This window comes from Cebus imitator, unplaced genomic scaffold, assembly GCF_001604975.1.
Source record: "Cebus imitator isolate Cc_AM_T3 unplaced genomic scaffold, Cebus_imitator-1.0 Scaffold246, whole genome shotgun sequence".
NCBI classification, from domain to species: domain Eukaryota; kingdom Metazoa; phylum Chordata; class Mammalia; order Primates; family Cebidae; genus Cebus; species Cebus imitator.
In genome coordinates this window covers 423,832-436,306 of record NW_016107561.1, presented here as the reverse complement: position 1 = coordinate 436,306, position 12,475 = coordinate 423,832, and the positions used below count along the sequence as shown (strand labels likewise).

Here is a 12,475-nt window from a genome sequence, read left to right as displayed (position 1 = left end):
GTTTATAGCAAGTTTATTCATAATCGTCAAAAACTGTAAACAACCCAAATATCCTTCATTGGTTGATATAAAACAAACTGGTACATCAATACCATGAAATTCTACTCTCTGTTAAAAGTAGTGACATAGATGAATCCAAATGAAGGCAGCCTCCGGGTTACATCATGTATGATCCTATTTGTGTGATGTTCTGGAAAAGTCAGCAGGGACAGAGAACAGATGACTGCTTGCAAGAGGAGGGGTGGGGCAACAAAGGGGAAGCTTGAGGGGATTTTTAGGTGACAGAATTGCTGTACAGCTGTTTCAGGTGTTAAAACTCAGAGCTGTACATCCAAAAAGTTATGCAAAAAAGTTAAATGCAAAAATTTATGTTTAGAATTTTTTAAAATGAAAAAGAAATCCAAATGATCTTCTTTTTAAAAATGCTTTAAAATAAATTTTCTATCTAGTTTTCTTGCCAGAAAAGTTTTTCTGTGGGGGCTCTGCCATATCAGCCTTAGTGTTCTGTGAGCCTATTCTTCTGTCTGTAAAACAGGGTTAGTCTAGAACAGTGATTTTCTTTCTTTTTCCCAGGCTGCCCCAGATTGCATCCCTGGGTGCTTGCTCTGTGACTGTGGGGTTGTGGGCATTGGGGAGGAAAGGGCTTTTGGTCTCCACTGGGCTCTGGAGCCATAATTCTGTGTTCGGTTGAGCAGTTTTGCTTTTGTTTGTTTGTTTGTTTGTTTGAAGTTTTCAAATGTTTATTATTGTCACAAAATCTAGCATAAAAGTAAATCGGATTCAACTAAATTGTGTGCTTTAGGAGCACATGCATTTGCTCATTCTTTTTGGACTATAACCTTGAATTCAACTGGTAATTTTTCCTAGATTATCTGTCTTTTGTTTGTTTTATATGTTGTTTGTTGAAAACCTCTGGATTAAAATAGCTGGCCTTGAGCCAGATCCTTAGGCACTGAGGAGATTTGTACAGTTTGGATTCCGAAGCCCGCTGGCAGGGCCCATTCATTTGTCCATTTAACATTTCAACGCAGCTTTCTCTATTCTTTGATTAAATGGAGAGAAACCGTGGTACGTATATTTCAAAGTCCTGTTTTTCTCACATGAAAATGAATGGTTTTTTATCTCATAAATACAGTTAAATCTAACTTTGCCTACATGTTGAATTACAGCCCAGTTTATTTCCATTTGGCACTCAGTATATTTTGTCAGATTTCCTTAGGGATATGTTTAAAATTAGCTTGTAGTGTATTTGCTTAATGAAATTTGAAATATTAATGACTAAACATCCTTCAGTATAAGGAGAAGTAACCTGTTTTCAAATAATTAAAACAGCGAATACAGTATGCAAAGACAGATTCGGATATAATATCTAAAATGCGTGGCACCTTTGCTGACAAAGAAAAGAAAAAGGAAAAGAAAAAAGCCAAAACTGTGGAACAGACGGCAACAACCACAAACAAAAAGCCTGGCCAGGTAAGGTAGACCGCAGAAGTTCCTGTTTGTATTGGTGTTAAACACCTGATAGATGCTTGTCTTACACGTTAGGAATACTCTTAGGCTTGTCTGTGTATGTGCACAAATGTGTGTTTAAAAGATGGTTTTAAGAAGCTAGAATGATTGACTTCCAAAATTCAGTGTTAAGAAGCAAAATATCAACTTAACATATGCAGATTTATATTTAGCAGTTTAAATTTGCATGGCATTTAATTTCATTCCCTAAAATATGTTAATACCTTTTGGTTTATTTCTCAAGTTTTGCTGCCTATAAATAATACTATAGTTATTATCTTTAATCATGAGTACTTCACTCAAAGTGTCTTTCTTTGAACAATTCAGTAATACAAAATATAATTTGAAATACTAGATAAAAGCGAAATTAACTGCCAGGAATGGTGGCTCATACCTGTAATCCCAGCACTATGGGAGACTGAGGTGGGTAGATTACTTGAGATCTGGAGTTTGAGACCAGCCTGGCCAACGTGGTGAAACCCTGTATCTACTAAAAATACAAAAAATTAGCCAGGCGTGGTGGCAGATAACTGTAGTCTCAGCTACTCTGGAGGCTGAGACAGGAGAATCACTGAAACCCAGGAGGTGGAGGTTGCAGTGAGAGGTGGAGGTTGCAGTGAGGCCAGCTTGTGTCATTGCACTCCAGCCTGGGTGACAAGGGCAAGACTCCCTCTGAAAAAAAAAAAAAAGTGAAATTAACCAAAAAGTAATTACTTCTGGATTGAAAGTGATTAAAAGTCAATTTTACTAAATATAATTGACTTATGTCCAGTTGTGTTTTAAAAGTAAGACTAGACCTTGGTTTTCTCTTTTGTATTTCTCCATAATTTTAAATGTAAGAGGTTAAATTTTATAATATACTGTTTAAAGTTTAGGGCTAGCCTTAACAAAAATGACCAACAAATTAAAAGCATGAATGTTTGAGTCAGTGTTAATATGTAAATTCTTAAAGTAAAATTAAATGGAGTAAGAAGGATATCTATTGGAATTAATGTTATTTTTACACAAAAATTATAAATACCTGCTGCCTTTCTGGAGGAATTGGTTATTTAAACTCTCCCTATTTCTTTTGCTTAGGGAACTCCAAATTCAGCCAATACCCAAGGAAATTCAACACCAAATCCTCAGGTAATTTTTTTTCCATGTCTCCCTTAAAATAAGATTATAAAAATGATAACAGTAGTATAAAACAACTTGCATGTCTCTAAAAACAAAATGTTTTCATCTCCAAGACACAGTGTGTTAAATTGTGTGCCACTGTAATTTAGAAACTCTCCCCTGAAGAACATTTTAATTCTTTTTCAGAGGGAGAAAACAACACCTGACTTTATTTCTTGCTTCTGTAATGAATCAGTGACAGAATCAAAATGACAGACTTTAAACCCTGTGAGGGCTGGGAGCAAACTTTTTTTGTTTTCTCTGCTGTACCTAAAGCTTTACAAACACAATTGCTTGGGTGAGGGTAACTGGCAGGGTCAGGGACACTCTTCATTCCGATTGGTTGAAACACTACAGTGTTTTCTGGAGACACACATTATTCGGGCACATACCTTTGCTCTCACTTCCTGAACACAAATACATTTCAGTATTTTTTTTTTTAAAGCCTTCTTGTACAAATGTTTTAGAAACTCCGTATTAAATCTCCCCACGACATACCTCAAAGAGAAAGCCTCAGTATTGTGCTGATGGTTTCATACTTGTTTTTTCAGATGGCCTTGAGTTGTTCACTAATTGTTTTTTACACTTGCTCTTTTATCTTAAATGAAACTAGCCTGAAGACAGAGCTCATTTTTTCTATACAAGACCCTTTTTCTGTTTTCCCATAACCTCTGGGTGGGATATCAAATGACTAATATCTAATAAACTAAGGGAGTATTACTGCTTGTTTGTATGTAAACTACATGTTGTGGATATCTCATTTACTTGCCAAAAATTAGTAGACAAAGTCCCTAAGGAGTGGTTCTCAGTGGAATCTTTCTAGTTCCAATTTTTTTAATATATATGCTAGGAAGTAGTAATAGTACAGAGGAAATGAGTATCTGAGTGATACCGAGTATGGTAACCAGCTACGGAGGGGTGACATTGCTGGCCTTCTCAAATTTTGTTAATATCTTTGATTATGTTATCCAGGTGACAAAATTCTCTGCTTACGACTCATCTCCAGATGCTTAAAACATAATTGTTTCACATACTGCTAAACATATAAGAGATCTGTAATTTTCCAAACTTTTAATGTCTTGACTTGAATGTCTGCCTTACTTAGTTACTGTAATGTTTTTATTTCTGCAGTGTCATTGTTCTTGTTTGATATAGTAAGATTTCACATGCCTAGCTTACAATGCTGTTTAAACTTGCAAGCTAACTTTGCCTTTTTACTTTTTAATAGGTCCCTGATTACCCTCCAAACTATATTTTATTCCTTAATAACTTACCAGAAGAGACTAATGAGATGATGTTATCCATGCTGTTTAATCAGTAAGTTTTTTCATAAATAATTCTGTTTCCGAGAGCTTCCTGTCAAGACAGGTAGCACTTCCATGGGTTGAATCCATTTATCACCCAGCAGTAATTCCTTACAGGTTCATTGATTTGTTCTGGGATGAATCATGAATTGGAGCCAGTTTGCTGATTTAGCAAATAAAAAGCTAATTTCCTCTAATGTTTTGAATTCTTAATTCTGAATTGATATAACAAAGCTTTGATATAATATAAAAATAGAATTAGTTTACTTTATTCCTGAAGTTCTTCCATGGTATTAATTATATTTTAGGCTCTTCTATCTACTCAGTATTCTTGATTATTTTTCTTTGACCAGTATTAGTAAGTTGCTTAATAAATTTTAACACAAAGCAAACATTTATGTACTTGCATGTATACAATAATTGTTTTTCTTCTTCATAGGTTCCCTGGCTTCAAGGAAGTACGTCTAGTACCAGGGAGGCATGACATTGCTTTTGTTGAATTTGAAAATGATGGGCAGGCTGGAGCTGCCAGGGATGCTTTACAGGGATTTAAGATCACACCATCCCATGCTATGAAGATCACCTATGCCAAGAAATAACATTTGGGATAGTCGTCTTTAAAGGACTTGGTATTTTGTGTTTGTTTTGATAACATTTAGTTGGGTCATTTTAATAGTTAGAGATTAGGGGGAGTGAAAGTAAAATTTCTGTGAAGGACTTAAACTAGTGTTTCTTTAGCCTTGGTGAACTATGAAATATGAAGGCCTTAATTTTGTACAATAAACTTTTATTTGTATTCTATGTATATAATGGTTTCTTTATTGACCCACTGCCCTATCAAATGACTATTCTAGTCTAAAACACATCTTAAGGTTTATAAAACTGTAAAAGGATGCTTTTCTAGTGTTATTTTGGAGGAGCTAATGATATAACATCATTGAACTATTTTAATAAAAGTTAAGTAGAATTAGATCACAGAAGCCAGTAGATGACTTGTATTAATGGTAACAGTGATTGTTCTGGGTATTAGAAGAAAATGAGACCCGGGCAGTGTCTAAATTTGATCTTTGTATCCTTTAAAGAAATGAACATATTTTGCTGGTAGTAGGGATTCCACAAGTCTTTTTCATTCAGTATTAAATAAAGCCTGTGCTTACTGTTTACTGAGAAAACAGAGAATACCATCTTCAGACTTTGCATTTAATGTCTTTCATGAAGCACAGCTGTTCCTAAGGTTAATACCCAGGCTTTTTATTGAAAGACCTCCAGGGGAAAAATTTTATAATCTATAGTAATTTTTTTTTCCTTTAAGACAAATAGGTTGATTAATAAAGAGTTGCCAGTGCTAAAAACTTGCTGCTACTTTGTAATTTTTAAACACCAATGTTCAAATAGTTCCAAAGCCCATTTTCTTTAGCTTTTGAATTACAATCAGATTACTGATTATTAATGTTTCTAGGCTTCTGGGCTGCTGGAGGTTATGGTTACATTGACCTGATTCTCCATTGTTCCATAATACGTCAGTGTGTTTCTTCAGTGCAAGACCCCCCTCTCACATAACCACAATATGACCATCAAAACCAGGAAATATGACTGTAATCCCAGCACTTTGGGTGGCTGAGGCAGGAGGATCACTTAACACCAGCTAGGGCAACAGTGAGATCTTGTCTATACAAAAAGTAAAAAATAAGCTGGATGTGGTGGTGTGTGCCTGTAGTCCCAACTACTGGGGAGGCTAAGGCAGGAGGATTGCTCGAGCCCAGGAGGTTGAGGTTACAATTACCTATGATGATGCCACTGTACTCCAGCCTGGGCAACAGAATGAGAACCTGTCTCAAAACAAAACAGGAAGTAATCCCATATTATCATCCAAGTTTTGCTTATTTTCCAATAATAGCTCAAGAATCCAATGGGGATTGTGTTGCACGTAGTTGTCATGTTTAGCCTCCTGCTGATTCCTCAACTTGTCCTTGTCTTTCATGATGTGAATTTTATATAGAGATTGTCTGTCTACCTTTGGATATAGCTACACAGTTATGTTAAAAACTAGGACTATAAGAATGTCTCTGGTGGCAGTCTAACAGCGCTGAGTTCATCCTGGCCTTCACCATTCCCATTAACTTCATTACATTATATTTCTCATATCTTTTCTGTGCAATCAAACTCTATATAAAGTAAGGCTTCAATAGGGAGCAGGGGAAGGGAAAAAGAAGTCAATGCTTTAAAGAAGCTTTGATCAAACTAGGATCTTTTGACCTTCCCTATGTCGCCCATCTTTGGGAGTGTGAGTTTTGAGGAATGATTGAAGGGAGTAGTTGTTATTTAATATGTGGTTCTCAACTTTGGCTGCATATTAGAATCATCTGGGAGACATTTTCAAATACCTATGCTCAATCTACACCCCAGATCAATTAAATCCATCTCCAGGAATGAAACCCAGTCTTCAATATTTTTATAATCCCTGAGGTGATTCCACTGCCACCCAACTAATAACAAAGCAGATTTCTACTTTTGTGAAGTAGGATATAATAGATCATTGGCTCAAATGGTTTTTCAAAAGTAGTACATTGATAAATAGAGGACAGTGTAAGTCTGGAAATGGTTGTGATGCTGAGCAGACAAACTTCAAACTTGAGGCTTAACCCAGGAGGGTTCTTGGGTTCACCCAGGAAAGAATTAAGAGTGAGGCTGGGCGCGGTGGCTCACGCCTGTAATCCCAGCACTTTCGGAGGCTGAGGTGGGCGGATCATGAGGTCAAGAGATGGAGACCATCCTGGCCAACATGTTGAAACCCCATCTCTACTAAAAATACAAAAATTAGCCGGGTGTAGCAGCGCACGTCTGTAGTCCCAGCTACTCGGGAGGCTGAGGCAGGAGAATTGCTTGAACCCAGGAGGCGGAGGTTGCAGTGAGTCGAGATCACGCCACTGCACTCCAGCCTGGCGCCTGGCCACGGAGCAAGACTCTGTCTTAAAAAAAAAAAAAAAAAGAAAGAAAAAAATTCAAGAGGGAGCTGGTGGTGATAAACAGCAGTCTTTTGGTAAATAGTACTGCCCCTTGCCAAGCAGGGCTAATTCATAGATAGTCTGCCCAGAGTTCGCAAAGCCTTGTCTCTTGGCAACTGCATTTAAACGCAGCTAAACCTACTTTCAGTTACATGCAAATTAAGAGAAGGCTCAATGCAAATTGAGGGATAGATTATTTAGAACTTTCTAGCAAAGGGTTGGTAACTTCTGGGTCATTGCCATGGAAAGGGGCAGTATCTTCCAGGCGTTGCCATGGCATTTGTGACTGTCATGGCACTGTAGGAGTGGCTTATGCTAATGAAAGACGAGGACAGCTGAGGATCGCTTTCCTTGACATCTTCTTGTCTCTGCAGGTTTCTTCACTTTATCCTGCCTGGACCAGATCTTGTTCTGGACAGCAGGGCTGTGACCAGAAAACAAGTCCTCCTGGTCTTCTGCCTTAGTTGCAAGAGACTCAAAATTCCATTTTAGACTTTAAGCCTTATAGTATCTTCTGTCTGAGGATTTAACAGGCATTGTTTCCCCTTGAAAATGTATCCAGCCAAGACCTAATGAAGAATGTGAGGCTCTAGCTAAAATTACGGTATTTTACTTGCCTGGGAGCAGTACTTCTCAAATGTTAATGTGTATACAAGTCACTTGAGTATCTCATTAAAACGTAGATTTAGATTGTGTCTTGGGGAGTGAGGTCTGAGAAACTTCATTTCTATAAAACGATGTCAAAGTTACTGGTCTGGGAACCATGTTTTGGTGACAAGTGGCAAGACCCCAGAGTCTCTACCCTAATTATTTATTCAGTGACTCTTACAAAGTGTTGTCAATCTCTTTTTAAAGCCAGGGACTTTAAGCATACAATTTCAGAGCAATCATGCATTCATTCAGTGAATACCTATTTAATGCATACCAAGTTTCTTTCCGGGTGCTAATAACAGGGAGGAACAAGAAGAAAAGATCCCTGCCTCGCGGAGGTTTCATTGTAGTGCTGGAAGACAAAGCATCACCAAGTAAATAAAGTAGGCCCATCAGCTATGGTATGTGCCTTAAGACAGTGTATGACAGCCGCAGATGCAGGGACTGGGTGGAGGGAGGTTTGGAGTGGCTCTTTCAAATTGTTCTGTCTGTGGAGGCATCTTGGCCAGGGACCTGAATGCTTAGTATCTAGGGAAAAGCATACTAGGCAATTAAGTTCGGAGCACCTGAAGCAGAAATGAGTTTAGTGTTTTCAAAAGACAGAACTGGGATGGGGAACAGAGTGAGTGAAGGAGAGAGCAAGAGTTTTGAAATCCCAGAGCTACAGGGGCCTGATCCTACAGGAGCTTGTAGGCCACAGCAAGGAGGCTGCCTGAACTTGACCGAGCCCAAACTTAGATCCTAAAGGAGCCATGGCCTCAATTTAAGAACTCCAGACAGAGAATCTAATTTAGGAACTCTAGCAGGAGAAAAATGTTATTTAGGGATTAAATGTTTGGAGAATACATCTGAAAGTCTAGAGGGACGAGGTATGCAAACGGGGGACAGAACCCTTACTGAACCCCCAGTGACCCCAGTGTCTTCGCCATAACTGCTAGACACAACTACTTGCTGAATTACTGCAAGTTCAAATTCCTATTTGCATGCAGTTTTACCAAGAAGCCTCTAGCCTCTGTCCTGTCTCTGCCCACTTTAGAATGCTAGAACATCACAAGCTTTCCCAGGCTGCATTCAGAAGGCTTGGTATCTCATCACTTTATTTCTTCATCTTCAAATGCCCAATAATGGCTTCATGTTAGCATTCGCCTGATTTGCTAAGTTGTGATAGTTTGAATGTCACATTTTGTTTTTTGATTTTAATCATTTCACTCTGCTTTGGGGGTTCTGTGTATGCTTCCCAATGGGGAGTTTTTGCAGTCTCCATTTCTTCAAGTGCCTCTTAAATGACAATTGTCTTTTAACTCTCCCATGCTGAGGGCTGGTTTGAGACTGGAACAGTCCATAAAACAGCTGCCCCATCAGGATTAAGAAGATTTAATCAATGCTTTAGTTTTCTCAGAAATTTAGGCTCTTAGATATGATTACAGGGGAAAAAATGCAAAGGTATTCTGCTTTCAAAAATAATTTTGAATTCAATCTTTCCTTGATGTGCAACAGGAAATAAAGGATTTATTCTAATTTGTCAATTCTAAGTTGACAGTGATAAATTGAAATAGCACCGAACCATGATCTCCCTGGGTAACCGTTAGATAGGATGGTTCAAAAAGACCACTCCAGGCCAGGCACGGTGGCTCATGCCTGTAATCCCAGCATTTTGGGAGGCCGAGGAGCGCAGATCAGTTGAGGTCAGGAGTTTGAGACCAGCCTGGCCAACATGGCGATAACCCCATCCCTACTGAAATACAAAAATTAGCTGGACATGGTGGTGCACACCTGTAGTCCCAGCTACTCAGGAGGCTGAGGCAGGAGAATTGCTTGAACCCCAGAGACAGAGGGTGCAGTGAGCCAAAATAGTGCTGGTGTACACTCCATCCTGGGTGACAGAGCAAGACTCTATCTAAAAAAAAAAAAAGGCAAAAAACAGAAAGACCACTGTGGCCTTTGCTGTGTCTCAGTTTTCTTGTCTATAATGAAGGTATTGAATAAAACAAACTTTCCAATCAGGGCCAGCTATATAAAAGATCCTTCCCTGACAGTCACACAAATACACACACACACACACACACACACACAAACACACACAGCCACACACGAACAGCTACACACACACAAAGCCACACACACACACACACACAGCCACACATACCCACACCCATACTCATGCCAAAACTCTTTTACATATGCACACACAGATGTATTTAAAAAAAGCATTACCACTATCACACACATACACCCAAAACAAAAAACCTTTTTATTATATTTTGCTTTTCCAATTTATTCCTGGAAAATTGGTTTGCACAAAATTATTTAGTAAGTTAACTTCTTGTCCCTCATTTTATGAGGTTACCAGTTTGGGGTTGGGGGAGAAGGCACTGCTCTGAAGTCATATCATCCACCGAGGTGGGGAGGGTGTCCTGACAGGGATCTCTATTCTAGAAGCAATGGGTAGAAACAGGGGAAGGGTCACCTTATGGGAGAAATGCCAGCCTAAACACCCTATAAAAAGCAGTAACTCACTGTCTGTCTCTTCCAATAGAAAGCAACCCTTAGGGCCAAAATCTTTTTTTAATTTACTCCCGCCCCCATGTTCAGCCAGCCAGGTCCCAGGGGATGCTGAGCAGAGGCCCCGTGAGGGGTTTTTTTTGTTTCTTTTTAAAGAGTCATGGTCTCGCTCTGTCACCCAGGCTGGAGCGCAGTGGCGTGATCACAGCTCATGGCTCACAGCCTCAAACCGCTGGTTTCCAGGCTCAAGCAATCCTCCCATCTCAGCCTCCTGAGTCACTGGATTATGGGTGCGAGTCACCATGTCCAGCTAATTGTTTTAAAATGTTTTTAGAAACAAGATCTTGCCGAGTGCAGTGGCTCACACCTGTCGTTCCAGCATTTTGGGAAAAGCCAAGGCAGGCAGATCAGTTGAGGTCGGGAGTTTGAGACCAGCCTGGCCAACATGGCAAAACCTGGTTTCTACTAAAAAGACAAAAAAAAAAAAAAAAAAAAAATTAGCCAGGCATGGTGGCCTGTGCCTGTAATCCCAGCTACTTGGGACGCTGAGACAGAATTGCTTGAACCTGGGAGGTCGACGCTGCCGTGAGCCAAGATTGTGCCACTGCACCCCAGCCTGGGTGACAGAGTCAGACTCTGTCTCAGGAAAAAAACAAAGGTCTTTCCCTTTTCCAGATGGGTCTCGAACTCCTGGTCTCCAGCGATCCTCCTGCCTCAGCCTCCCCGAATTGTGTGAGCCACCACAAGTAGCCTCATAGCATCTTTAACCTGGACTCCTGTTTACCACCCTCCCCATCACACCCAGAATGCCATATCCTTGTCCCTTCAGCCCTCCCCACCCCTGGGGCCTACCTGTCCTTGTCTGTTCCTGTCCAGCCACCTCTTAGGACCCAAGAAGGCTGAGCCTGGGGCAAGTGCATGAAGAAACCTCCCTTCTGACCCAGTCTACTGCTGGGACCTTGGGATGGGAGCTGCTTCCCTTACCTCAGGGCTCCCTAGCCTTGCCAGGCACGGTCCCTGTCATGTGTCCTGTCTGGAGATGCCCCATAAATTAGTCCAGCCTAGATAGTGCCTCTCACTTGTGTATGTAAAAAAAAACTGTATCTTTAGTGCCCAGCAAGTGCTCAGTAAATGTTTGCTGAATAGATGGAGCTAGGTACTGGCAATTCCACTTTGGTGCCTTTAGAAGTGACCCTCTGGCCATGGGAAACATGGCCAGAAGCAAGAAGTTCTGGCTAACATAAACTTGTAACTTCACTCTCTTCTCTATGACCTGTGACCCTTGAGCTTTGAGACTGAATTTCAAAAGTCTTAGAGAGAGGAGGTAGGGGAAAGATTATTGCCCTATTTTTCCCAACCCACCTGTCTCTTAACCCCATTGGTAGGGTCTGAATGAGGCCTCAACTAGTTTATTAGAATTCATCTCTGGCTGGGGACAGAAATGCCTTCTAAGAATCCTATCATGAAAGATTTGTAAACATAAGAATTCTTTATTTATCTATTACATAAATCTATATTTATTGATTGAATTTGTTTAAATCAAAATTATTTGTTCTATAGATCTTACGTTTTCAACAGATTCCTACAGTTAGTATGTCTTTGCTTATAAGCTGAAAGAAAATTAGGGGTGAATTAAAACTAAAAATGGTTTGAAATTCTCGTAGTCCTCTCAACAGTGCCCTGCTGATTGATACAATAAACCACTGCTAAAGAGGCTTTAACAAGAATAGACCATTTTGGATATTATCTGTGTATACAAAAGACACAGAATTTGACTGTGTTTGGAAAATCAGATGCTAAGTAGCCCCTGAAGCCCAGCAGCCTGTTAGGAAAACGGAGGGGTGGCAGGCCCTTCTAATTGGCGGAGGTATTTACCCAGAGGTCTGGCTTTCACATAAAAGGCAGGAACCACTGAAGTCAGTCCCCGCTTCCAGAGTTCAAGTTAAAACAGAAAAAAAGGAAGATGGCAAGAATACTGTTACTTTTCCTCCCGGGTCTTGTGGCTGTGCATGGAATATTTATGGACCGACTGGCTTCCAAGAAGCTCTGTGCAGATGATGAGTGTGTCTGTAAGGAGTTTTTTTATGCTGTTTATAATCTTTCTATTACATAATTGAAAATATATCCACTAATAGCATAAAATCGAATTGTACTTTGAAGTGAATCTTCTCTAATGTGTACGTCTTCAGCTTTGTTTCTCCTGGTCTGTGTGTTTGGGGTCTTACTAGGGAGAATTCACTTGGCTGAGATTTTGTTGCAGCTTTAATATCTTGGCTAGAGATATAAACTGGGAATTATCCATCACTCTGATTTCCTAGTTTTTCTTTCTTTTTTTTTTTTTTTTTT

General features: G+C 39.7%; 2 protein-coding genes across 3 annotated transcripts in view; both read left to right on the top strand.

The window, feature by feature from the left end:
* The window catches only part of SNRPB2 (small nuclear ribonucleoprotein polypeptide B2), an 11,611-nt gene extending 6,670 nt beyond the window's left edge, over positions 1-4,941 (top strand). For both annotated transcript variants that reach the window (XM_017498593.2, XM_017498594.2), the window contains exons 4-7: positions 1,333-1,473; positions 2,587-2,637; positions 3,896-3,984; positions 4,411-4,941. In XM_017498593.2, coding sequence (XP_017354082.1) covers positions 1,333-1,473; positions 2,587-2,637; positions 3,896-3,984; positions 4,411-4,570 — 441 coding nt within the window. In that variant the 3' untranslated portion in view covers positions 4,571-4,941. The remainder of the gene's footprint in view (positions 1-1,332; positions 1,474-2,586; positions 2,638-3,895; positions 3,985-4,410) is intronic.
* A 6,305-nt stretch (positions 4,942-11,246) lies between these two features.
* OTOR (otoraplin) overlaps positions 11,247-12,475 on the top strand; it is a 4,944-nt gene continuing 3,715 nt past the window's right edge. Inside the window, exon 1 of the mRNA XM_017498591.2 lies at positions 11,247-12,198. Within this exon, the coding sequence (XP_017354080.1) occupies positions 12,093-12,198 (106 nt within the window). The 5' untranslated portion in view covers positions 11,247-12,092. The remainder of the gene's footprint in view (positions 12,199-12,475) is intronic.